General features: G+C 47.0%; 2 protein-coding genes across 2 annotated transcripts; both read right to left on the reverse strand.

Moving 5' to 3' along the window:
- Positions 1-3,066: 3,066 nt before the first annotated feature.
- LOC142605015 (cathepsin G-like) lies at positions 3,067-5,680 on the reverse strand. Its single transcript, XM_075775045.1, has 5 exons — positions 5,576-5,680; positions 4,998-5,157; positions 4,362-4,503; positions 3,997-4,257; positions 3,067-3,439 (listed from the first exon to the last, which is right to left on the reverse strand). Exons 1-5 carry the CDS (start codon positions 5,631-5,633, stop codon positions 3,260-3,262), a joined length of 801 nt encoding a protein of 266 aa, XP_075631160.1. The 5' UTR covers positions 5,634-5,680; the 3' UTR covers positions 3,067-3,259.
- Positions 5,681-18,965: 13,285 nt separating this feature from the next.
- On the reverse strand, positions 18,966-21,697 carry LOC142605016 (cathepsin G-like). Its single transcript, XM_075775046.1, has 5 exons — positions 21,531-21,697; positions 20,957-21,110; positions 20,321-20,462; positions 19,959-20,216; positions 18,966-19,401 (listed from the first exon to the last, which is right to left on the reverse strand). The coding sequence occupies exons 1-5, from the start codon at positions 21,586-21,588 to the stop codon at positions 19,222-19,224; spliced, it is 792 nt and encodes a 263-aa protein (XP_075631161.1). The 5' UTR covers positions 21,589-21,697; the 3' UTR covers positions 18,966-19,221.
- Positions 21,698-22,799: the final 1,102 nt, after the last annotated feature.

Here is a 22,799-nt window from a genome sequence, read left to right on the forward strand (position 1 = left end):
CACTGCCTGTATCAGGTGTTGAGACACTCACCTCACAGATACAAAGCTTCACTGTGCATGCCTGAATCCAGATATGTCTGCATCTGCAGCTGATTCCCCCCTCTGCACCTTAGGATGACTTCAGTGCTTCATGTCCCTGTCACCCCCATTGGCTGATCATTAGAAGCCAGCATAATTTCCAAAAACAAAGGTACTTTAAGACAAAGCCGAGAAAAAGAGTGGCATAAATCCTCCTAAGTTTTTGTGTCCTCTGACTTTTACTTCTAAGCTACAGTTGTTTGCTTTGTGCATGGCCAAAAAGGATCTATAGAATGTGATTTATGTTTCTTAAGACTGATGGCTAAAATTATTGTATAAAGCAACCTTTGGAGGGATCAATACTCCTCTCTTGGCTGAAGACAGTCCCTGAACCACTGCCTTGGATTTAGACTGTCACCTGAAATTAATCCTGTCTTTAATCCTGTTCTGAGTTTGCAGCTCATGCAGCTATTGGATTTGACAACATAGGTAACACGGAAGATAGCATGGGACTTTGGCTGAGAGTCTTGGACTCTTCTGAAACCACAGAAGAAACCTATATACCCTAAGGTATAAGTTGCCATTAGATAGCTATGTGTAGGGAACTGAATCAAAGCTCGACAGTGTTGATATTAAAGGTATGTATGTAAGATGAATCATATCCACTGCTGTCTAAACTTTTTACCTCTTGGAATGAACCAGAAGCCTGGTCAATTGAGTAAGCCAAGAAAGAAGGCGTGTTTGTGACACAAGTACAGTATATATTACTAAAAGGTTCAACAACGCCTACCTAGAAGGAGAAAAAGAAAATAATTTTTTTAACAGCTTCCATTTTGTAATTATTTTAAGGGATTGTCCTGGTTCTGGCAAGGATAGAGTTAATTTCACAAGGATCCAGGACAGGTGAGCCAAGCTGGCCAGGGGCTATTCCATACCATGGGACGTCATGCTCACCATAAAAGGGGGCTAGTCGGGCAGGGGCAGGTTCGGCGTGTTGGCGTGGCTCCGGGACGGGTCCAGCATCCGGTGGCTCGGTCGTCCGTCAGATCGGTAAATCGTTCTCTGTTATCACCCATTGTTACTATCTGTTATCAGCACTGTTGTTGATTGTTTCCCTCTCCCTCGCTGTCCCAGTAAACTGCCCTTATCCCAACCCTCGAGGCTTTGCCGTTGTTTTTCCGTTCTCCTCCACATCCCACCGGGGGAGGAGTGAGCGAGCGGCCGCGTGGCACTTAGCTACCAGCTGGGGCTAAACCACTTCAGGGATACTGACTTTTCTTCTTCTCAGAGCTTTTTCTGTGTGAGTCATTACACCAGCACTATTTAATTTGGTTTATTCTAGTTTTCTCCCTCTCCAAGATGACATGTGATGATCTCCCTAGAAAGATCCTTTGTGGTCTTCTACATGAGTCTCAGTGATATGTAATGTGTGACAGATCAGTCTCTGATGTATACATACTTCAGTTTGAGCCTCAGCAGATAAAGAGTGTTGGCTACCTCTACGACCCAGTGAGTAAAGGTGGGAAGAACGCTGTATGCTTTCTGAAACAAACTGTATATGTTTTGTTCACTGATGAAGGACGTAGTGCCCAATTTGTAACATGTACAGGATGTAGTAACTCATGTCATGCTTGCTGGAACCCATCTTATTTAAGCTTCAGGGGAGTGGGATGGGACTAATCTTACCTAACATCAGTGATTGGATTCAGCACCTGATTTGGACCGATGTATAGGCATCCGAAATAGACATCAGGGTATTTGTACAGATGGCCCTCCCTGGCCTGTGCTAAGAAGACAACAAAATACTTAGAAAGCACTGCAGGCAGCCAAGAGCTGTAATGTGTCTGTAGGTTGACGTGACTCAGGGCACCGCTAACAAAACAGCCACATGGGAAATGACAGGACACTCTTGGTAACAAATGGGGAGTACAAGCTTAACAGAACTGATCAAGGAGGTAGAAATTACCAGAGCAACCGTGTCATAAATATTAAACCAGTCTTTAAAGGCAGCAAAACCTAGGCTAATGAGGAAAGGGTAAGCAGAGGTGGGCATTTTATTGTAGAGGGGTAGCTAGTGGTAAAGGGGCAGAACTGGGGAGGGGAAAAGAATGTCAGGTGAAGCAGCTCATGTGATGGGGGTTGTTCAGTACATCTGTCAAGCAACCCTGCTCCTGCTCAGTGGAGTTTGGAACAGGAGAAGAAACCTGTTGCTGTCATAACCACATTTGTATCTGACACCTTCATGGTTGGGGGACCTGCTGTCTTTTCCTTACACTTGGTGAGGGAACACCTAGGGGACAGGAAAGACATTCTGACTTCCTAGGGAAGAACTCTCTTTTACTGGAATCTTGTGCTACTTTTGATGCTCTGGACTACAACTGGAACAGGGCTAGTAGATAGGGCTTAGGGGCTCCACAAGATTCAGCTCCTGTACAGTAGGAACATCTCAATGGAACCAACCTTCTGAACTTCAAAAATGGCTTAAATAGAAGTGTTTCTCTTGATAGAGACAAAAAGGAATAGGCTGGGACATCTAAACCAGCCCTAAATTTCCAGGAAATATTATTACCCCAATATACTTTTTGAGTAACAAAGAGAAGTAAGCACGTTCATGGCATTTTTCATCCAAAAGACAGTCTGCTTAGCACATAGGGATTCATGCCATAGAACTGGCAGCAGGCTGCCAGAAATGTCTGTATCTCATCTCCCCCATGATACCAAAGGCAGCTTAGAGCACCTGTCTGGAACTGGCAAAATTAAGTCCTCTCTCCTTTCTGTTCAGTAACTTTCAGTGGACGTTTGTCCCTTGGATTTCCTAATCATACCTTCTGTCATTAAGAGCAGCTAAGGGAAATAACACAGAAGACCGTTCTTTTGTTTGGCATCCTGTATATTAAAGATGACTTCCTGTCACTACTGCATTGAATTGAGTCTCCTAAATTTAAACCTCAGGCCACCATTCCCAAGAAGGCTGCACACACAAGCAAGTTTGAACATGCTTTTATTGGTGGCCAGAAAGCAGAGCAGGAGGTAGCACTGTGTGGCAGCAGTGGGAGGAGGGAATAATGGGAAACGCTGTGGACTTGGGACGTGCATTTTTACCTTGCCATGGAGACATTCCTTAGCTCAGAAGCCTGTGCATATGCCGTGAAGGCATCTCTGACCCCATTTCAGCTGCCCCTGGAAGCCCCTGAACATCAGCAGATGTTTGATGCGTTGTGGAAATGGGGCACTGAGCATTTTAGACAGAGGAGGGAGAGTCAGGTCGGTCTTGGAGTGCAAACTTCCTCAGCTCTGCACGTATCCAGGGTTCAAAATAGGAGACTCTGGTAAATACTTTAGGGAAGATGGAATTTTTGGGTCCATAAGAAACAATGCCATGAGCCTTCCTGTTGCAGACTAATGGGCCGCCAGAATCCCCCTGTGAGGTAAAAGGAGTGGGAGGCGTCAGACGTGTCACAGCATGGCTCCCCCTGCCCTCAGGAAGAAACTGGCCCTCTTGTCTCCCTCCCCTGTGAAGAACCTCCTCTTTTGACCATCTCCCACCAGAACCAGTTCCGCAGGGCTTGTAGGTGCCTTACTACTCCTCTAAGCTGATCCGTGAAGCAGTTCAGGCCTGGAGGCCATCTGCTTCATATCCCTGAAAAGAAGACTCTAGTCCTACTTTAGACATGTGGGAATACCCAAGCCACCCCACTGTGTCAGGAGGATATGACAAAGCATTTACATGAGATCTGCAGCCTGCTGGAGCACTGGCTAGCCTGGATGGAATATCCCCAGCCATGTAAAAAGGCACATGATGCTGACAGTTGGGAAACTACACCCGGCTTCAGAGAGCACATTAGCTTCAGAGTTCCTGAGAGGAGCCTCAGTTCATCATCCCGAAGAACGTAGTTCATTTTAATCCCCTACCTGAGAACCAGCCTGACTGTCTAGGCCCAACCTCATCCCAAGCTTACAGCCCAAAGCAACACTTACACGGAAAGCTGCTTTTTTGCCATTCTCATCGCCAACGCAGATCATAGACTGCTGCAGATAGTACTTTTTCAAGAAATCCTCACAAATATTTTCACGTTGCACCTTTAGGTCCACCTCCATCAGCACACTAGTCACATCCCTAGTCCTTGATGTCCAGCCCCAGCCAGCCACTTGGCACATAGTTCCCGGTTCCACACGCTCCTTGTGACTGGCGAAGGGGATATAACTGACTGACTTAGTCAGCTTGGCCCTTGGCTTCAGCTGCCAAGCAGAGAGAACATAGGGTCAGAGCAGGCAAAGGAATGCAAACAAGTTCATGAGGTTGTGGGCAATCCCTTGGACAGCAAGGATGTGTGTGGGCATACCTTCAGCAGCATGATGTCATTTTCACTGGTATATCCTGAATACCTGGGGTGGATGACCCAGTGTCCAACGTGGAACATCTGCTGGCTCGGCTCATTCTTATTTATGTTGTGGGCTCCCAGGGTCACAGTGACGTTCACTTTCCTGCCAGGAAACACCAACATTTTACAGCTACGCTGACCACAGCCACACGGCCCCCATGGCAGGTGGTTTGTGGGAGGTGATGGTGGGATACGCCTCCCCAGAGATTACTTCTCGACAAGTTTCCCCCTGTAGCCTGGGATCCCTCCACAAGTCAGCTGAGGGTCCCTTAACCCATGCTGACATAGGTCTGAGGTGTCCCATTCTGAAGACAGAAGGGAAGCAGGGATTGGGAGCACCAGCCTCTCTTCTCCCACACTAGCTCTGACCCGTGGTAGGGACCACAGACCAGGAGAACTCTGCCGAGGAGTGCTGTCGCAGGCACACAGCCCCTGGCAGACAATTCCTGCAGCTCACAGGGGATGGCTCGGCTCACAGAGAGCCCTGCTGTGCCCTAAGAGACACGGAGTGCTCTTTCACCCCTGACCAGGTCTGTGGCACTTCATGACTGTGCGAGACTTGAAAAAACCCCATGTGCAGAAAAGATAGGGCCTTACTTTTTTCCAGCCACACAGTGAGCTGCTGAGAGCACTGCATCTGGGCGAATCAGGAATCCTCCACATTTACTTCTATGTCTACCTGACTCACTTTGAACTGATAAATAAGCCATGTAGGGCCTGGAGTGGGGCTTAGCTTCCCATCCGCCAATGATCCTTCCTGGAAGAGAGATGAGAGGTGTTAATGTCACGTATGCCACTATTTCCCATCAAGTTTGGAGCAGCATGAGGAGAGAGGGTCATCCTCTGACGGCATATGCCAACGCTGCCAATAAGTCTCCTTGCTTGGGCTGTCCAATGGGTGCATTGGTTATGCACAATGGAGAGACAAACAAGCAACACTTCCTGGGGATGACTGACCTCCCCTGACTCTGGATGTCTAAAATGCTGTCAAAGGGCACTACAACTGGTACCTGTAACGCGTCACTGCTTTCAGGCACGGTCTGAGCTGAGAGGTATGCGTAGAGCAGAGAGTAGAGATACAAGAAAAGGCAAGGCAGGTACGCGACAGATTTCCTGCTCAGTGCCCGTTTGTGCCCTTGCACGTTCTTGTCTAAATCCCATCTCTCCCTACTCACCAGCCCCAGCCCACGGGAGAAGGAGAAAAGCACTTGCGAGCAGAAGGAGAAGCAGCATCTTCTACCAGTGTCCTGAAGAGCCAAACCGGTTGTTACGGCCAGGCAGGAGACAGGTACCGAATGGCACTCTATATATACGAAATTTGGAGCTGATACAGGAAACCTCAGCCTGCTTTCAGCTTATGCTGTTTACTGCTTCTTTTCTTACAAACCCCAGACTGTGGTTTGGTGAGGCGTTCATGTCACAATCTCTTGTTTTTGTCACCATCTCCTCCAAAAGTTGAGATCTGGGCTTGTTCAGAGTACCCAGAGTACCCATTACCCAAGTAGCACCAAGGGGTACCTGCATTTGAGTGCGTATCTCATTGGAGTGTCTTAGTGAGAGCCTCCTGGAATCCTAGGTAAGGGTTGGGTAGGTTTGCCGGTTTTTTTATCTTTTTCTTTTTTTCCCTGTCTCCTGACCAGAACAGTGAGAGCTGAACATAGCCAGGCAGAGGTCCTGGTTCTTGTCAGAGGGGCTGACTGCCATCAGAGGTGCCCTATGGCAAACAGAAATCACCTGTCAGAGTGGCTAAGGCACAGGACCTACTGGAGACTCACAATGTTGAGCAGTAGTGTTCTGATCACTACTGAAATATATGCGGGTTTTCCATCAGAAGTCACTGATGACACCAGGTTATAGGCTTATGTAGGTGAGCAGGACATCAGGAGGTCATTTAGCACAACCTGATGCTCAAAGCAAAGCATATCCTTTTCTGTTCTGCTCTCTTGGTCTCATGGTTTAACGTGGGCAAAATTGAGAAAACTCGTGGGCTGAGACAAGAACAGTTTAATAACTGAAATAAAATACAATAATAATACCCACGCTGAAATAAACACAGTCATTCCCACAAGATCCTCACTGAAACATTGAATTCAAAATTCAAAGTCTCAGAGCTACAGTGACACCTTCATTGAAGGAAATCACAGGAGCCAGAAAATTAGGACACACGTGTTCGGCTCTCATTCCCTCTAAGATGTGAGAGCTCAGCCAGGTGGCCTCCCAGGTTTCCATGCAATAGGAAGCATCATTACCTGTTAGGACTGGGGATACGTGGAGCACAGAGAAGGGCCCTTGCACTAAGTCTCTGTGCTTGGCTTTGGGCTTTGTGCCAGAAGCAGCAGACACTGTCTTTCAAGAGCAACACAACCGATGGCTAAGCTGAGAAGCCAGCTCTGACCTGTAGTTCGTCTCACCTGACTTTGTCTTTGATTTTGGCCCCTTGCAGATGGAGGAACTTTACTGTCTGCAGGCTGAAGGGACTAATTATGGCATGCCAGGAGCAGCATTTTGGGATTGTACAAAAGATACTGTGGGATGTTTAAAGCAAGCGTTAAAGATGGGGAAGGATCAAGGTGGCCTGAGTGGAAACATGTGTGGGAAAGGGGAAAGGGGGGATGAGGAGATAAAGGGGCTGGTGGTGTATAAACAGGCGGCTGGTTCATCAATGTACTTCTCTGGCCATGCGCTTTGCCTGATCACCACAGCCTCCTCTCATCTTCTCATGAAACTCCACCTCTCTAATGATTTTGAGAACGGCTACTTTTAGCACCAAGCCCATGAGAAGAGCAGGAAATGTGCTTCTGTTGCAGCTCTGTGGGAACCGACAGACCACATATACATGCTGCACCAGACTTGCTGCCGCTCCTTGCTCCCCCAGCACTAGACTGCAAGGCTCATTCAGACAACCACCATCCTGACCTCACACATACTTACTTTTCCTGGAAGAATGTCAGCCTCTTCCTTTCAGCATTTGCAATCATTTCCACAGCTTTTCACACTCCATTCGTGTTTGTATCCAAAGTGAGAAATCAAACACTATGTTGATTTTCAGGTTTCTGTGTTTTCTGGCTGGGTGTGAAATTGAGGAGGCACAAATTTGGTGTGAAACCTGGAGGACGATCATTCCTACAGGGCACAAGGGGGAGAATATGCTGATGCAAACTCAACAAACAAAAGGAGGTGGAAAGGATACAAAAGACACGAAAGGGCTGGATCAACCTGCAGAGGATGGAAAAAAAACCTCCTTTTGCCTGATTTTTGACTTGTGTCACTTTCCTACAATCTATGGATCCTTCCAAGAAAGACACAAGGGTTTTCTGACAACTTCATTTCCTGGTGACAAAATGTAAAAGCTGAGAACTCCTCCAGATTCAGCTTAGAATGAGACTAGAAATACCTGCCTTATTTTTAAGATAAAGCCTAACCTTGTCAGCTGGGCGTGGGTCTTTCACAGGAAGCTGTTTGCTTTGCCAGCACCTTTTTACCCTCTCCTGGCTGCAGCACGGTGCTCTTCAGTCATTGAAACCCTACAGGAAATCCTGACTGCTCAGAGGTGGAAGATTGGTTAAGGGTTGGTTAAAGATTAAGGTCTTGTCTGAGTGCCAGCAACCCGAGCAGAGGACCGTGAGTCACGGGGCCCCATGTGGCTGATGTGCCAGGAACTGGAGAGGCCAGGCAGCCTGCCTGAGTAGGGCAAGGGACCTGTTATCCAGGTGTTGAATTGGCCACCAGTTTGGGCTGGGTACCAGGCATACTGCCAGGGTTCAAGAGGTGGCTACTGGAGGGACCAGCAGTGTACCAAGCCAAGCGCTGCAGACACCATGAGGTCTGGACATCACCTGAGAGACCCGTTTGCGTGTGTATGGCTGTGTGCGTGAGGCAAGTGCGGATGGGAGGACCCAAGGGCCAGCTGCTGTGTAGGCTCCTATGTCTAAGGCTGTTCACTGGGGGGATACATCACACATTTGTGTCTGTGGATGTGTTTGTGCAAGTGGGTCTGTGTCCCAGCAGCTGGAGTGGGGTTGGGGGCCTCAGGGGCTTGCCTGCACGGGTGTTGCAGTTGAAGGTATTTGACATGGTTACGATTTAGTCAATTCAAAATTTATTAATAATATGAGGTCAATCAAAGTTTGAATTTTAGCAGTACTCGGTGATTGACTAATTTAAAAATTTACAAGTAATTCAGTGAAATATATTATGATCCAACCAGCAACTTAATTACATATTCAAAGATGACAAGATTCACACTAACTTACTATAAGGTATCTTAAATCAAAGTTTAGAGAAATATATTCCCAAGCAATAAGGGAGCAAGAACATCACAGTCCAAGTACAGATGGACCAGGCCGTCAACGTTGCCAAGTGAAGCAAGAACTAGGCACATTGAGGGGGTGCCTTAACTCTGTGATCTGCTGCTTAGGTATGTGGCCCAGAAAAGGGGAGGGAAAGTGCACCAAGTACTGAGAGGCTTAAGAGATGGGGAGTTGCACCACCACAGCAGGTGCCAGCAACTGAGAGACCTGGGATCCAGGGCGGCTGCTGGTCGACTGAGTGTCTAAAGCTGAGTGTCTTATTGTTACTGGGGGAACCCTGTGCCTAGGTGTGGGTGCTGGTGTGCATGCAGAGCATTTCTATCTGCCTTGATCCATGTCTCTGGTGTGTGCGTGCAGCCGTGCCTGGGGTACAAGTTTGAGTGTACCTGGAAGGTCTCAGCCACACTGGGGAGACATGGTAGGAACTGCTGTAGCTGCTTCCCACAGATCCCAGTCCCGACCTTACAGCAAGGCACCCTCTAGGTCCCCAGCCCTCTGGACACCGCCACCACCAACAGGTCCCTCTGCTTTGGTATGACAGGAATGGATCTTTGGGCATCCATTCAGAAGTGGCAGTAAATTGGGCATTGCATGAAGTCTTCCATTTACTCCTCCCCTGGTCTCATGGACCTCAGCTGTCATCATGGACCTCTCATGGATTATTACTTGACCTGCTTTACTCCTGCTTCAGATTCCTTCCACCAGCAGCCACCAGTGAATCCCCTGTCCAGAGCAGGGTGGGCAGGGGATCCCCCAATTTCATCTGGGAGAGTTGTAGGCCAACACAGTGCAACTTCGTTATTTCAGGCTTGCAGGGTCTCTCAGACCTGGGCATCTGTGTCCAAGATCACCACCACAGGAAGTGGTCCCAGGCATGGATGCATATTAGATGCACTTCCACGAGTGGGAGTTGGACCTTCAGAGCTGTGTTCCATCCAGTGGTAGTCTGTCATTTCATTCCCTGGCCATGCCCTTTGACTGTGGAAGATGCCTAAGAAAAGGATCCTTATGGAGACGTTTCTGGCCATTGTTTGCAGGTGAATCCCTTTGGACAATTCTCTCTCCACCTCACGGTTTGAAGGCATCATTCCAGTTTAAGTGTCCTGTAGCCTCACCTTCTACACATTGTCCCACACCAGAGAGCAACAGTACTGTGGAAAAGGTGGCCTTTACAGTTTCTTCCAATTAAACATCTTGCTCATCTGTGGTTAGGCTCAAGATCGGTGAGGATGATTAGGGAGAGGAGTATTTTGTAGTATGGGTGAGGTTGAAAGTTTCTGGTAAGGTCTGTCTTGAGTCACAGATATTATCTGCATTATTCTGAGCTATGGAAGTCAAATTTAGGTGAGGGAACGGAGGAAGTTACAGTTTCAGCTTTCTTTAGTGTTTGTTTCTGCATCAGTACCCTTCAATCTGTGTTGCAAAAGACAGTGTTTCAACCAGCAAATGAAAAAGGGATGAAATCACACAGGAGCACCTTGTTTCTCTTTAGAATGGGCGATCTGGCTTGGCTCATGGAGAGTACTTCTCTTTCCAAATGCCCTTTCTTTCCTGAAAGCTGAAGTCAAGTGTAAGGTTTCAGGCAGTCCACAGAATTGTAGTTGCTCTTTAGTTAAATACATCAGCACAGATGAATGAGGACTGAATAGGAAGATGGGTAGCTCTAGTCCAAGGCTGAACTCAACTAATAAAATAAAAAAAGGAAAAATTCCTGGACATAGCCAGTCTGTTAAGTAGCTAAATCACTCGTCTATTACTGTGCCAGGCTCACCAGTCAGAAAGTCTCCAACTTTTGATCCCTGAGAAGTTCAAACATAAACACAAACCAATCCTTCCAGATGGCACGAAGTAAAAACTGCTTAGATTGTGTACCACAGATGATAGTAAAAAAACTCCAACAGTATAGGTGGAACAAAGAAATAAAGCCTGTTCATTTTTTGTAAAACCTAGTTTGGACTCTAAAATAGAAGAGCTGGAATAAGAATAATTCCCAAGGAGGAGAGGAGAGGTTCCCATAAACACTTTCAGAAGGGTTAGTTTGTGGAGTTTTCTCATTTTGTCGTACACATTGCCCTGCCCCCACACCCCCCGAGAAGGTGCTGAGCGTTGCAAACTATGCAAGCTTCTGTGAAACCGGTATTCACCTTAAATAAGGAGAGAGAGAAAAGAGGTTTCACAATGACTTCTTTGACCATGAATGAAACACAAAACTTTCATCTCAATGGGATGAAGTTTATATCTGTTCAGAAAGGAAGGTGAGAAAGGTGACCTTTGCCTATTGTGGGGTGGCCACCAAGTTCATTGCTTTCCAGTCGTCTTTGACAACCCTTTTGCTTCTGGTTTAAGTTCTCCTCCCTCACCACTGCTTTGAGTGTCACCTGTCAAGCATGGTGGGAAAAGGAGCCCCTCTGCTGTTCATCTTTGAGTCCTTTGGGGTACCATTCAGCAGCTATGGAGAGATGCTGACTTGAGGTGCTTCAGGGCTTTAGATCTGTCCCATGGAGACAGGGATGAGGGCTGGGAGAACCCATGTGCTCAGGAGCCCACAGGCTTTCTCCAAGAGCACTGCAGAGTTCAGCTGCGCCTATGAGGAGAACATGAGTAGCAGGTGGATCCTGCGCCTCCAGAGCCAGACCATGACTGGCTCACAATCAGAGGTGACTCTGCCTATCCTGATCATTGTCTGTAATTAACACCTTCAGTTTTGCAGTGAGGTTGACCTCAGCTCTGTGTATAACTAGAAAAGCTAAAAATATTATTTCTAAATGCCAGTAGTCAACCTGGAACCCATTGTCCCTGATGTGCAATGGAGAGAAATTGACATCTGGAGAGAATTGTTTCTCTAACATTTCTGTCAAAAACAGATGTAGTTATGTGACTGCCTTGTGGGTGGATCTGCCTGCCTTGCTGCCCTGGCTCAAATGAGAGCTTAAGGGCTCTAGGTTGACTTTGCTTTGTAGTTCTTAGAATTGTAAAGCTGTGCGAGTTAATTATACCCTGTCTTTGGGTTTGTGCTGAATTGCTTAAGTACAAGCATCTGGTGCCATTTGATGAGACATGGCCACATGGGAGCTGGCAGGTGGAGGTACAGGAGACTGATGTCCTAGAGGAGCATCAGCTGGTGGCTGTAGAGAATACTTCAGGTCATCCAAAACATTACCAAAAGCTTATTTTTAGGTAACTAAGTTGTGCTGCAAAAAGTAGGTGAGAGGAGTCCCAGCCCTAGATCCCAGGCAGAATTAGAGCTGGGGAGCTAAGTCACCTCTTCTCATTGAACTGGAGAGAGGCTGATCCCCATACAGAATGACAGATACCGATGCTGATAGAGATCACAGAGCTGGGTCTATGCAGAGGTGAGATCAGAGTGTTGTTCAGACTTTCAGGCCTGAAGGAACTGGAAGAAAACTTACATCCTGACAACTTTCTGCAGTGCCATGAAAGACTAGCAAGTGGGTCTGCCCTCTGACAGTGACAGGTTCCTTCCTATCACTGAAGAAACAATGAGGCAGAATCAGGAGAGGTTGTCCCAGTGAGTGGAGGGAGCAGTGTACCTGTGGAAGAAAAGTTTGGAGAATCTAGCATAAAGGACATGGCAAGTGTGTCTCAGCAGCAGGGCAGCAGGTGGAACTGGACAGAAAGAAGTTTTGGGGTGACATTTTGGGAGCTGGGTCCTTGTATGAACAGTAGGCTGTGTTACAGGTCCCCAACATGATTGGCATGGCATTGCTCTGTAGAAGTCCTTCTCTGCACGGCTTCGGAAGAGAGTCCCAAGTCAGGAGCTTCTGCAGGCATGTGACAGCATTCAATGTTTAAGGTGAAAACACAAGCATACAACATTCCTTTTAGCTGCGAGAGATAAAGACTCCGCTGATCAAAATCAGTATGCCATTCAAAATAGAGTGCACTTACTTGCTTTAGGATTGGGTATGTATTCAGTGAAAAATATTTGTAAGAAATATAAGGGAGAACCCCTACAGGCTCTGAGGAAATGGCAGCTGGGTGTCTCCTGAGCTTACCTAAAGTGGCTGATTCTGAACTAAATTTATTTCATCTGACTGTCTCTGGGATAGTTTCCCATTGGAACCTAAAGAGCATAGGTGATAAGATTAGAGGAATCTGATCTTATCTTGCATATCCCCTAGGAGATAAACTAAAACCTTAAATAAAATGCAAAGGCAGTAAGGAGAAGATTTGCTTTTTTTTTTTAATGTTTGGTTTTAGATGGTTAAGTCTCTCATTCTTCTTTCCTTCCTCCCTTCCCTCCTTCCCTCCTTCTATTATGGCAATAAAAGGTAAAGCAACCAATAAAGCAGTGGAAGTAACCATCAATGTACTGAAAGTGAACCCACATCCCCTAAAATTTCTTTCCCAAAGTGTTAAGTAAATTTTTTAACATTTTTTCCACTTTCTTCAACCAGACAGAGTTCCACCAACTGCGAGGAGGATTTAGAAGGCCATCTCAGGTGAACAAGTATCTGCCAGCACATGAGGAGAGGAGTGTATTCTGAGGCATTCAGTCTATCCTTCAGAAGACAATTATGGACAGGATTTTACACACCATCTTAAAAATCCAAGGGCACCCAAAGAGTCATAGAGGAATATCTTAAAAATAATGTATTTCTAACCTGTTGTTATCATTATCTACTTAGGCTGTTTCTTTTTATGTTTTTCTTTTCTGGTGTCTTCAAAAAGTAAATCTAGGGAAGAATGAGGGAAAATCATGACCAATAGTCTGAGACTGAGCACACCAAACCATAGAATAGTTTGGGTTGGAAGAGGCCTTTAAAGGTCATGTAGTCCAACCCCACCATGCAATGAGCAGGGACAATCATGGTGATTTGTTTCTCATAATGTTAAATGATGATTTGATTAATGATTTCTATGCTCTTAAGTAAAGATCTGATTTCATATTAAAAACCATTAAAAACATAAATAATGGATAGTTTATCAACGGACAGGCTGAAGTAACTGTAGGAGGGCATTCTCCTTTACAGCAGGGACAAACAGATGTTTCAGGTACCATTTCAGAAGCAGAGAGTGGTCTGGAAAATTCAGATGAATTCCATCCTTAAAGTGTCTTTTCCTCTTTGCTGACCAACAAGAGAGATTGACTCAAGAGATCACCAGTGTTTGCTTTCCACCAGATGACTACAGAAGAGAGATCTATGGTTTCTAATAAACTCCAGTCTCAGCTGATATAAATAAGTAAAAACACTTGATCAAACCTACCACACAGTCATCTCCATTGAGCTTGTGCTCTTGCTTCCCTTTCTAGAGGATTCAGAGTAACAAACACTTCTAAGGTACACTTCACTTTAGCCTGCTCTGGGTATCCTCAGTCCAGATAATTTCTCCTCCCTGTGCAGAGCAGGGCTGAAGAGTATGGACATGTGGCTATGTGTATTAATTTGTCTTGTGAAATGGTACAATTTTGCAGAACGCTGCTTTGATCACTTTGTTGCACAGGCTGTAGATCACAGGGTTCAGAGTGGGAGTCACCAGAGTGTACATAATGCTCACTGTTCTGTTGTTCTTCTTTAATGGAGTGCTAGGCGGCTGGATATAGGTGTACATGATGGTGGAGTAGAACAAGCCAACAATAGCAAGGTGTGAGGAGCAGGTGGAGAAGGCTTTCCACTTTCCTGCAGAGCCCTGGATTTTCAGGACAGTGGTGATGATGAGGCAATAGGAGAGGATGACCAGCAGGAAGTTTCCCATGCCTAAGATGATGTCTGCCATGTAAATTGTGATTTCACTGAGATAGATTGAGCTGCAGGACAGGGCAAGGACCAGGGGGTATCTCACACAAGAAATTTTGGAGTAAGTTTGGCACACAGAAGTCCAGCTGTGCCACAAACAGGGAGTTGATGGTACCAATTGCCCAGACACCAGCCATTAAGGAGGTGCAAGTCCCCTTGCTCATCATGGTTATGTAGTGAAGGGGCTGGCGAATGGCCAAGTACCGGTCGTAAGACATGACTGTTAACAGTATAAACTCTGTTGAGCCTGAGAAAGTGAAGGTGTAGATCTGTTCTACACAGCCCTCAAAGGAGATGGTGTTCTTGCCCACGATCAAGTTGTCCAACATCTTGGGCAAAACTGAGGAGATACCTACCAAGTCAAGGATGGCCAGGTTTGAGATGAGAAAGTACATAGGGGTGTGAAGTGGTGGGTAGACAACGGTAACTATAACAACAAATGAGTTGCTGAGGATAGCAGTGAGGTAAATGCACAAAGATATCACAATATAGAGACCTTGGAGGTGAGGGTTGTCAAAAGCACCCTCAAGGATGAATTCAGAGACCTTGGTGTGATTCCATGGATGCATTTGCCTTGCTGTCCCCTGCATAGGAATAAAAATCAAGACATTACTGCCTTGTGGCCACATAATATTCAATCCAATGTTAAAAACAAAGACAGACAGAGACAGATGTGTTTCCAAAGGCAAAAACAATCCCCCAAACCCAAAACAAACCAAAACCCCACAACAGAGAAAATAAGGCAGAAAATATTTCAGTGTACAAGGAAAGTCACATCAGTACTTGAATAGAATGATAGATATTACAATAATAATTATAATAGATAAAGAAGATAAATGAATCTCTGCATACACTTCTTTAAAGATTATCAGGAGATTTTTTTCTTTTTTCTTCCCCCTCCCCCCCCCCGAAATGGTATCAGAGACATTTTAGATCAATCACATTGCATAGTGGATCTTCCCTGACTGTGGTATGGCCTTTGACTTCTACACAGGATTCCCAAAACATAGATGCTGAGACCTAATTTCCACCAGGGCTGTTTGGGTACCAAATGAGTCTGCACTGGGCTAAAAGCACGACCTTTCAGAAGTGAAAGCAAGGAGAGGAAAAGAGAATAGTGTACCATTGTACCACAGGGTTATAGGTAATCCTCAGGTGAGGATGAGAGAAACAATGTTTACCAGCTGTGCATCATGCACCCCACATACTTTATCTAACTGTGAGTGATCGGGGCTGTGAAGGGATCTCAGCTACTGAAGGTGCAAACCTATTAATTGCAAGCAGAGAAGGGTGGTGTTTCTGACCATTTCTGGTGATTGTCCTCCAGGCATCTGGCTGATACCAGAGAGATCTGAGACTGCATGAGGATTTACTCAGTGGTGTAAGGCTGAAGCTATCTCTGGGCCTACATTTCACCAAGCTAGAGAGCTGCTAGCTGCAACTGGAGATCTCTCCAAATATGGTCGTTTCTAGTAGGTTTTAAATAGTTCTGTCTGTTCCACCCAAGTTTGACCATCCAAAATTCCATTCCAATGGCCAAGAAGAGGGTCTGATAATCGTATACAACAAACAGAGTTATAATTTCTGCCTTGGAGCCTGATGGCACAGAATTAGACTTCAGTAGAATGCATCTTGTTGCACTTTCAGGTGATCTGCAAACAGACTCTGCTGGTGGTTTCCCCTTCCAGCTAGTGTCAATGGAGAGAGACTGACTCTCCTATAGCATCGCCGATTTCTTGATGAAGAGTCTAAGATGGTTTGTCTGAATCACCGTGCATAGGCACCAGCCTTTCCTCTCCTGTCTGGATTAAAACTTAGCACAGAATATGGTGTCTAACTTGGGGTTGAATAAACCTCCAATTATCATGTTTTTCATACAATATTAAGGCATAACTGGGATGAACAAGCGTGGAGCAAGTTTCCGTCCATTTTCCATCGAATTGAAGATGGTGATATAAACAATCGTGACACTAAAATATTAATTTAAAATTCTAACAGTTAGTTCTGTTTACCTATGACACCGAAAGAGTCAGACAAATACAGAACACGGCATATAACTCATTGTTGCATTATTAGAAGAGAGAAAAGAGGAACGAAAATAGAGAAGGAGCCAGCAACAAAGCATTACTGTTCTCACCTCTCATCAGAGGTACAAACAGTGTTCACAAGCCTTTCTGAAACAGTATCTTAATATGCACCCCATCTATCAAGGTAGTTTCTTCTGGAGGTTCCTCCGCCCCCATGAATGTAGCCTAGAATGAGCTCAAAAGCATGCCCCAGGAGGTGGGGCCAAGTGGTGGTAACTTAGTTCAGCACTGAACTCATGACCTGCAATAACTTAACCAAATACCCAGTGGAGTGGGACCCAGACAGGTTTGCTAGCTAACTCTAGGGGAGAAATTTCTCCTCGCTTTCCCTCCTTGACAACACTGATATCAGTAAAGCTGATCTATCCTCAGCACTTCTGTTTGTGATTCTTGCATTTGAAACCTAACAGTGTACTGAGCTGTATCATGAGGAGCATGGCCAGCAGGCTATGGAGGTAGGTGTTTATTCCTTTTCACCCAGCACTGGTTAGTTAGACAGACTCTGGAATAGTGCATCCAATAGTCCTCCAGTATAAGAAAGGCGTTCATAAGCTTGGGTGAGTCTGGTGGAGATGACCAAGATGGCCAAGGTGCTGGAAGAACACACTGTATTTGGTGAGACTCGGGGAATGGAGTTTCTTGATCCTGGAGAACAGAAGGCTCAGTGGGACCTTATGACAGCTTTCCATAACCAATGGAGAGGCTACTGAGAAGACCAACACAGGTCCTTTAGAGAGGTACATGACGGGAGGACAAGGCAATGATCACAGATTGAAAAAGTGGCGGTTCTAAGAGAATTTAATTAAAAAAATAAATTGCTCTGACAATCACTATGTGGAATACCATCTTTGGAGGCTGCAAGATGTGACCGGGCTAAGCCTTGAGCAACCTGGTCTGAACGGAGTGTTGATCCTGAATTGAGCTCGAGGCTGTAATAATTGACTGCTAAGGCCCCTTCATGCCTGGATGATCCTGGAATTCCATGGTTTCTCTGGCCTTTTGCAGACAAGTCCTTTGAAGAGCAATGTCACATGCACCAGACTCCCATGAAAAGAAGCTTCCTGGCTGTAATGAAATGCTCAGATGTCTGGTTTCTGGTATTGTTTCAACGGGAAGTGCTTGCAGTGCTATGTGGGCTGTGTAGTTGCCCAAGGATGCTGTTTGTTTGTAATAATCTGTTGAATGTGCTGCATCTTGTCATGAAGATGGGATGAAGTGTTCAAGACCTGCTGGGATAGCTCTGGACAGCTGGCCTGACCTCATCTGTGCTAGATTGAAAGAGTGATCCCTGGTGTGAAGTCTCCTTAAATCCCTGTGGAGATGTTGTCCAAAAAGGAATTAGTTGGTACCTTCCAAGGAGAGCTGAAAATGAGCCTCCAGGTAGTATGAAGTGTGAGGGAACCACGGCCGGAGTGATCTGAGGTGGAAAGTTATTTAGCTGCATTTGACATGGTCACAGAGCTTTATGTCTGTAGGCGACTAGAGGTCTTTCCCCCAGACTGTCACAAGACACTAGTCCTCCATGACATTCCCATGACCACGTCCGTTCTAACGGTGGGCCTGTAGATGGGAGACTATTTGGAGCTTTGTTTGTTTCTAGTGCTGCTGCTTGGGCTTTGTATTTGAGCTCTGCACAAATCTGCAGGTCCACGCTGAGACAGAAGGTCAAATGGTATTTAGGCAGATAAAGGTGCAGAAACATGAGCAGCAGACCATGAGGTCACCTAGGGTATGGGAGGCACATGGCACTAGTGCCACTTGGGAATCGCAGAGGAAGCCACAGAGCTGGTGGTATGGCACAGACACGTTTCTGGAGCAGTGGCCAACCAGCCAGCCAACAAGAAAGGCATCTCTCCCTCACGCGAGTGGTCAGGGTTGTCTCTCTGCAAGACTGCTTTTCCCTTTGCCATCTTTGGATTTTTCTATCCCATCACCACCCCACAAGGGCACATCCTGGCCCAACCACATCCTGCTCAGATGATCCAATATGAGAAAATGTCCACATTTCAGCCCTCAGGCTGTATTTTACAAAGGGAACTCTTCATCTGAGGTTCAAGAAGGTGGAAAGAAGACAAAGGGTGTGAATAGGCTGGCTGGTGGTACAGTCTGTCTAAGGATCCTGAGATGGCTTCAGGTTGGTACTAGAAACCCACGTGATCTCCCCTTGCATGTTGTGACATTTCTGTTTCTGGAAGGCTGGGTAACTGTTTTGGAAAAGCTGTAGTATGTACTTGCTGGCTTAAGTGGGGGAGGATAAGGGAGAGGAGGGACAGCATTTGCAGCTAGCAGGGATTGAGATCTCCATTGCATGCCTCACCACCATCTTGCTCCCCTTGTCCCAGAGAGTGTCATCACTTCATTCTCACACTCAGGCATTGCACCATTCCCAAGAAGGCTGCACACACAAGCAAGTTTGAACATGCTTTTATTGGTGGCCAGAAAGCAGAGCAGGAGGTAGCACTGTGGGGCAGCAGTGGGAGGAGGGAATAATGGGAAACGCTGTGGACTTGGGACGTGCATTTTTACCTTGCCATGGAGACATTCCTTAGCTCAGAAGCCTGTGCATATGCCGTGAAGGCATCTCTGACCCCATTTCAGCTGCCCCTGGAAGCCCCTGAACATCAGCAGATGTTTGATGCGTTGTGGAAATGGGGCACTGAGCATTTTAGACAGAGGAGGGAGAGTCAGGTCGGTCTTGGAGTGCAAACTTCCTCAGCTCTGCACGTATCCAGGGTTCAAAATAGGAGACTCTGGTAAATACTTCAGGGAAGATGGAATTTTTGGGTCCATAAGAAACAATGCCGTGAGCCTTCCTGTTGCAGACTAATGGGCCGCCAGAATCCCCCTGTGAGGTAAAAGGAGTGGGAGGCGTCAGACGTGTCACAGCATGGCTCCCCCTGCCCTCAGGAAGAAACTGGCCCTCTTGTCTCCCTCCCCTGTGAAGAACCTCCTCTTTTGACCATCTCCCACCAGAACCAGTTCCGCAGGGCTTGTAGGTGCCTTACTACTCCTCTAAGCTGATCCGTGAAGCAGTTCAGGCCTGGAGGCCATCTGCTTCATATCCCTGAAAAGAAGACTCTAGTCCTACTTTAGACATGTGGGAATACCCAAGCCACCCCACTGTGTCAGGAGGATATGACAAAGCATTTACACGAGATCTGCAGCCTGCTGGAGCACTGGCTAGCCTGGATGGAATATCCCCAGCCATGTAAAAAGGCACATGATGCTGACAGTTGGGAAACTACACCCGGCTTCAGAGAGCACATTAGCTTCAGAGTTCCTGAGAGGAGCCTCAGTTCATCATCCCGAAGAACGTAGTTCATTTTAATCCCCTACCTGAGAACCAGCCTGACTGTCTAGGCCCAACCTCATCCCAAGCTTACAGCCCAAAGCAACACTTACACGGAAAGCTGCTTTTTTGCCATTCTCATCGCCAACGCAGATCATGGTCACAGAACGATAGTATTTGAAACTCTCAGTACACTTTTCCTCACACTGCACCTTTAGGTCCACCTCCATCAGCACACTAGTCACATCCCCAGGCATCGATGTCCTGCCCCAGCCAGCCACTTGGCACATAGTTCCCGGTTCCACACGCTCCTTGTGACTGGCGAAAGGGATATAACTGACTGACTTAGTCAGCTTGGCCCTTGGCTTCAGCTGCCAAGCAGAGAGAACATAGGGTCAGAGCAGGCAAAGGAATGCAAACAAGTTCATGAGGTTGTGGGCAATCCCTTGGACAGCAAGGATGTGTGTGGGCATACCTTCAGCAGCATGATGTCATTTTCACTGGTATATCCTGAATACCTGGGGTGGATGACCCAGTGTCCAACGTGGAACATCTGCTGGCTCGGCTCATTCTTATTTATGTTGTGGGCTCCCAGGGTCACAGTGACGTTCACTTTCCTGCCAGGAAACACCAACATTTTACAGCTACGCTGACCACAGCCACACGGCCCCCATGGCAGGTGGTTTGTGGGAGGTGATGGTGGGATACGCCTCCCCAGAGATTACTTCTCGACAAGTTTCCCCCTGTAGCCTGGGATCCCTCCACAAGTCAGCTGAGGGTCCCTTAACCCATGCTGACATAGGTCTGAGGTGTCCCATTCTGAAGACAGAAGGGAAGCAGGGATTGGGAGCACCAGCCTCTCTTCTCCCACACTAGCTCTGACCCGTGGTAGGGACCACAGACCAGGAGAACTCTGCCGAGGAGTGCTGTCGCAGGCACACAGCCCCTGGCAGACAATTCCTGCAGCTCACAGGGGATGGCTCGGCTCACAGAGAGCCCTGCTGTGCCCGAAGAGACACGGAGTGCTCTTTCACCCCTGACCAGGTCTGTGGCACTTCATGACTGTGCGAGACTTGAAAAAACCCCATGTGCAGAAAAGATAGGGCCTTACTTTTTTCCAGCCACACAGTGAGCTGCTGAGAGCACTGCATCTGGGCGAATCAGGAATCCTCCACATGCAAAGGCACCTAACTCACTTTGAACTGATAAATAAGCCATGTAGGGCCTGGAGTGGGGCTTAGCTTCCCATCCGCCAATGATCCTTCCTGGAAGAGAGATGAGAGGTGTTAATGTCACGTATGCCACTATTTCCCATCAAGTTTGGAGCAGCATGAGGAGAGAGGGTCATCCTCTGACGGCATATGCCAACGCTGCCAATAAGTCTCCTTGCTTGGGCTGTCCAATGGGTGCATTGGTTATGCACAATGGAGAGACAAACAAGCAACACTTCCTGGGGATGACTGACCTCCCCTGACTCTGGATGTCTAAAATGCTGTCAAAGGGCACTACAACTGGTACCTGTAACGCGTCACTGCTTTCAGGCACGGTCTGAGCTGAGAGGTATGCGTAGAGCAGAGAGTAGAGATACGAGAAAAGGCAAGGCAGGTACGCAACAGATTTCCTGCTCAGTGCCCGTTTGTGCCCTTGCACGTCCTTGTCTAAATCCCATCTCTCTCTCTACTCACCAGCCCCAGCCCACGGGAGAAGGAGAAAAGCACTTGCGAGCAGAAGGAGAAGCAGCATCTTCTACCAGTGTCCTGAAGAGCCAAACCAGTTGTTATGGCCAGGCAGGAGACAGGTACCGAATGGCACTCTATATATACGAAATTTGGAGCTGATACAGGAAACCTCAGCCTGCTATCAGCTTGTGTCATGTGTTGCTTCTTTTCTTACAAACCCCAGACTGTGGTTTGGTGAGGCGTTCATGTCACAATCTCTTGTTTTTGTCACCATCTCCTCCAAAAGCTGGACAGATCTGGGCTTGTTCTCCAGTCAAGTGCATATGTCATTGGAGACCCTTGGTGAGATCCTCCTTGGATCCCAGATACGTATTGAGTAGTTTTGGGGATCTTTTAGTTTTTTCTTTTTTTCCCAGTTCCCTGACAGGAACAGTGAGAGCTGAACATAGCCAGACAGAGGTCCTGGTTCTTGTCAGAGGGGCTGACTGCCATCAGAGGTACCCCTGGGCAATCACCTGTCAGAGTAGCTAAGGCACAGAACCTACTGGAGACTCACAACCTCAAGCACTAGTGTTCTAGATGGTCAGACAAGTCCAGTGATGAGGAAAGTTGTACGTCGAGCTGCGAAGTCAGCCCATGGGCCCAGGTCCAGATCAGAAGGTTACATGGCCATGTGCAGGCATGGCTGGAGCTGGAGCTGAAGCTCAGGTAGGGATCAGAGTCCAAGTCTTTTCATTCTTCCAAACCCTGCCAGCACAACATCTAATCTAGACACCAAGTACCTGGAGGCAGCTTCTGGAGTGAAAGGGAGGGAGTAGACAAGAGATATCAAGGAAGGCAGAAGAACTGGCTTTGCCAAAACGGGCCCAGTCTGGCAGTGAGGTGAACAAGGAAAATCTGGGGATAATAGTGAGAGTAAGGTGAGGGCCCAGATGATCAGACAAGTCCATAGTGATGAGGAAAGTCTGACATCAAGCTGGGAAGTCAGGCCATGTATTCAGGTCCAAATCAGCAGGTTACATGGCCAGGCACAGGCATGGCTGAGACACAGCTGGAGCTGGAGCTCAGGTGGGGACCAAAGTCTGAGTCTCCTCTTCCAAGCAGCTCCCATGAGAAGGGGAGCCGCCCTGACTGAAGTCCTCCCTGGGAACACTGGCTCTGGTGTTACAAGAGAGAAGGGACATAGCCCTCAGTTGTACTGACTCTAGCCAGCCAAACCTCCAGGATGGGGAATGCACTCAAGGCACTTACAATTGAGGATGGAGACTGGACAGC

This window comes from Balearica regulorum, chromosome 24, assembly GCF_011004875.1.
Source record: "Balearica regulorum gibbericeps isolate bBalReg1 chromosome 24, bBalReg1.pri, whole genome shotgun sequence".
Taxonomy (NCBI): Eukaryota; Metazoa; Chordata; class Aves; order Gruiformes; family Gruidae; genus Balearica; species Balearica regulorum.

Excerpts from the sequence above, each read along its gene's own strand:
- LOC142605015 (XM_075775045.1), bottom strand. The coding sequence starts at position 5,633 with ATGCTGCTTCTCCTTCTGCTCGCAAGTGCTTTTCTCCTTCTCCCGTGG. Across the intron at positions 4,504-4,997 it reads CACTGTGTGGCTGGAAAAAA|GAAAGTGAACGTCACTGTGA; the intron begins GTAAGGCCCTAT and ends GTTTCCTGGCAG. Across the intron at positions 4,258-4,361 it reads ATGACATCATGCTGCTGAAG|CTGAAGCCAAGGGCCAAGCT; the intron begins GTATGCCCACAC and ends TCTGCTTGGCAG.
- LOC142605016 (XM_075775046.1), bottom strand. The coding sequence starts at position 21,588 with ATGCTGCTTCTCCTTCTGCTCGCAAGTGCTTTTCTCCTTCTCCCGTGG. Across the intron at positions 20,217-20,320 it reads ATGACATCATGCTGCTGAAG|CTGAAGCCAAGGGCCAAGCT; the intron begins GTATGCCCACAC and ends TCTGCTTGGCAG. Across the intron at positions 19,402-19,958 it reads GCAAAAAAGCAGCTTTCCGT|GGGGATTCTGGCGGCCCATT; the intron begins GTAAGTGTTGCT and ends TTTACCTCACAG.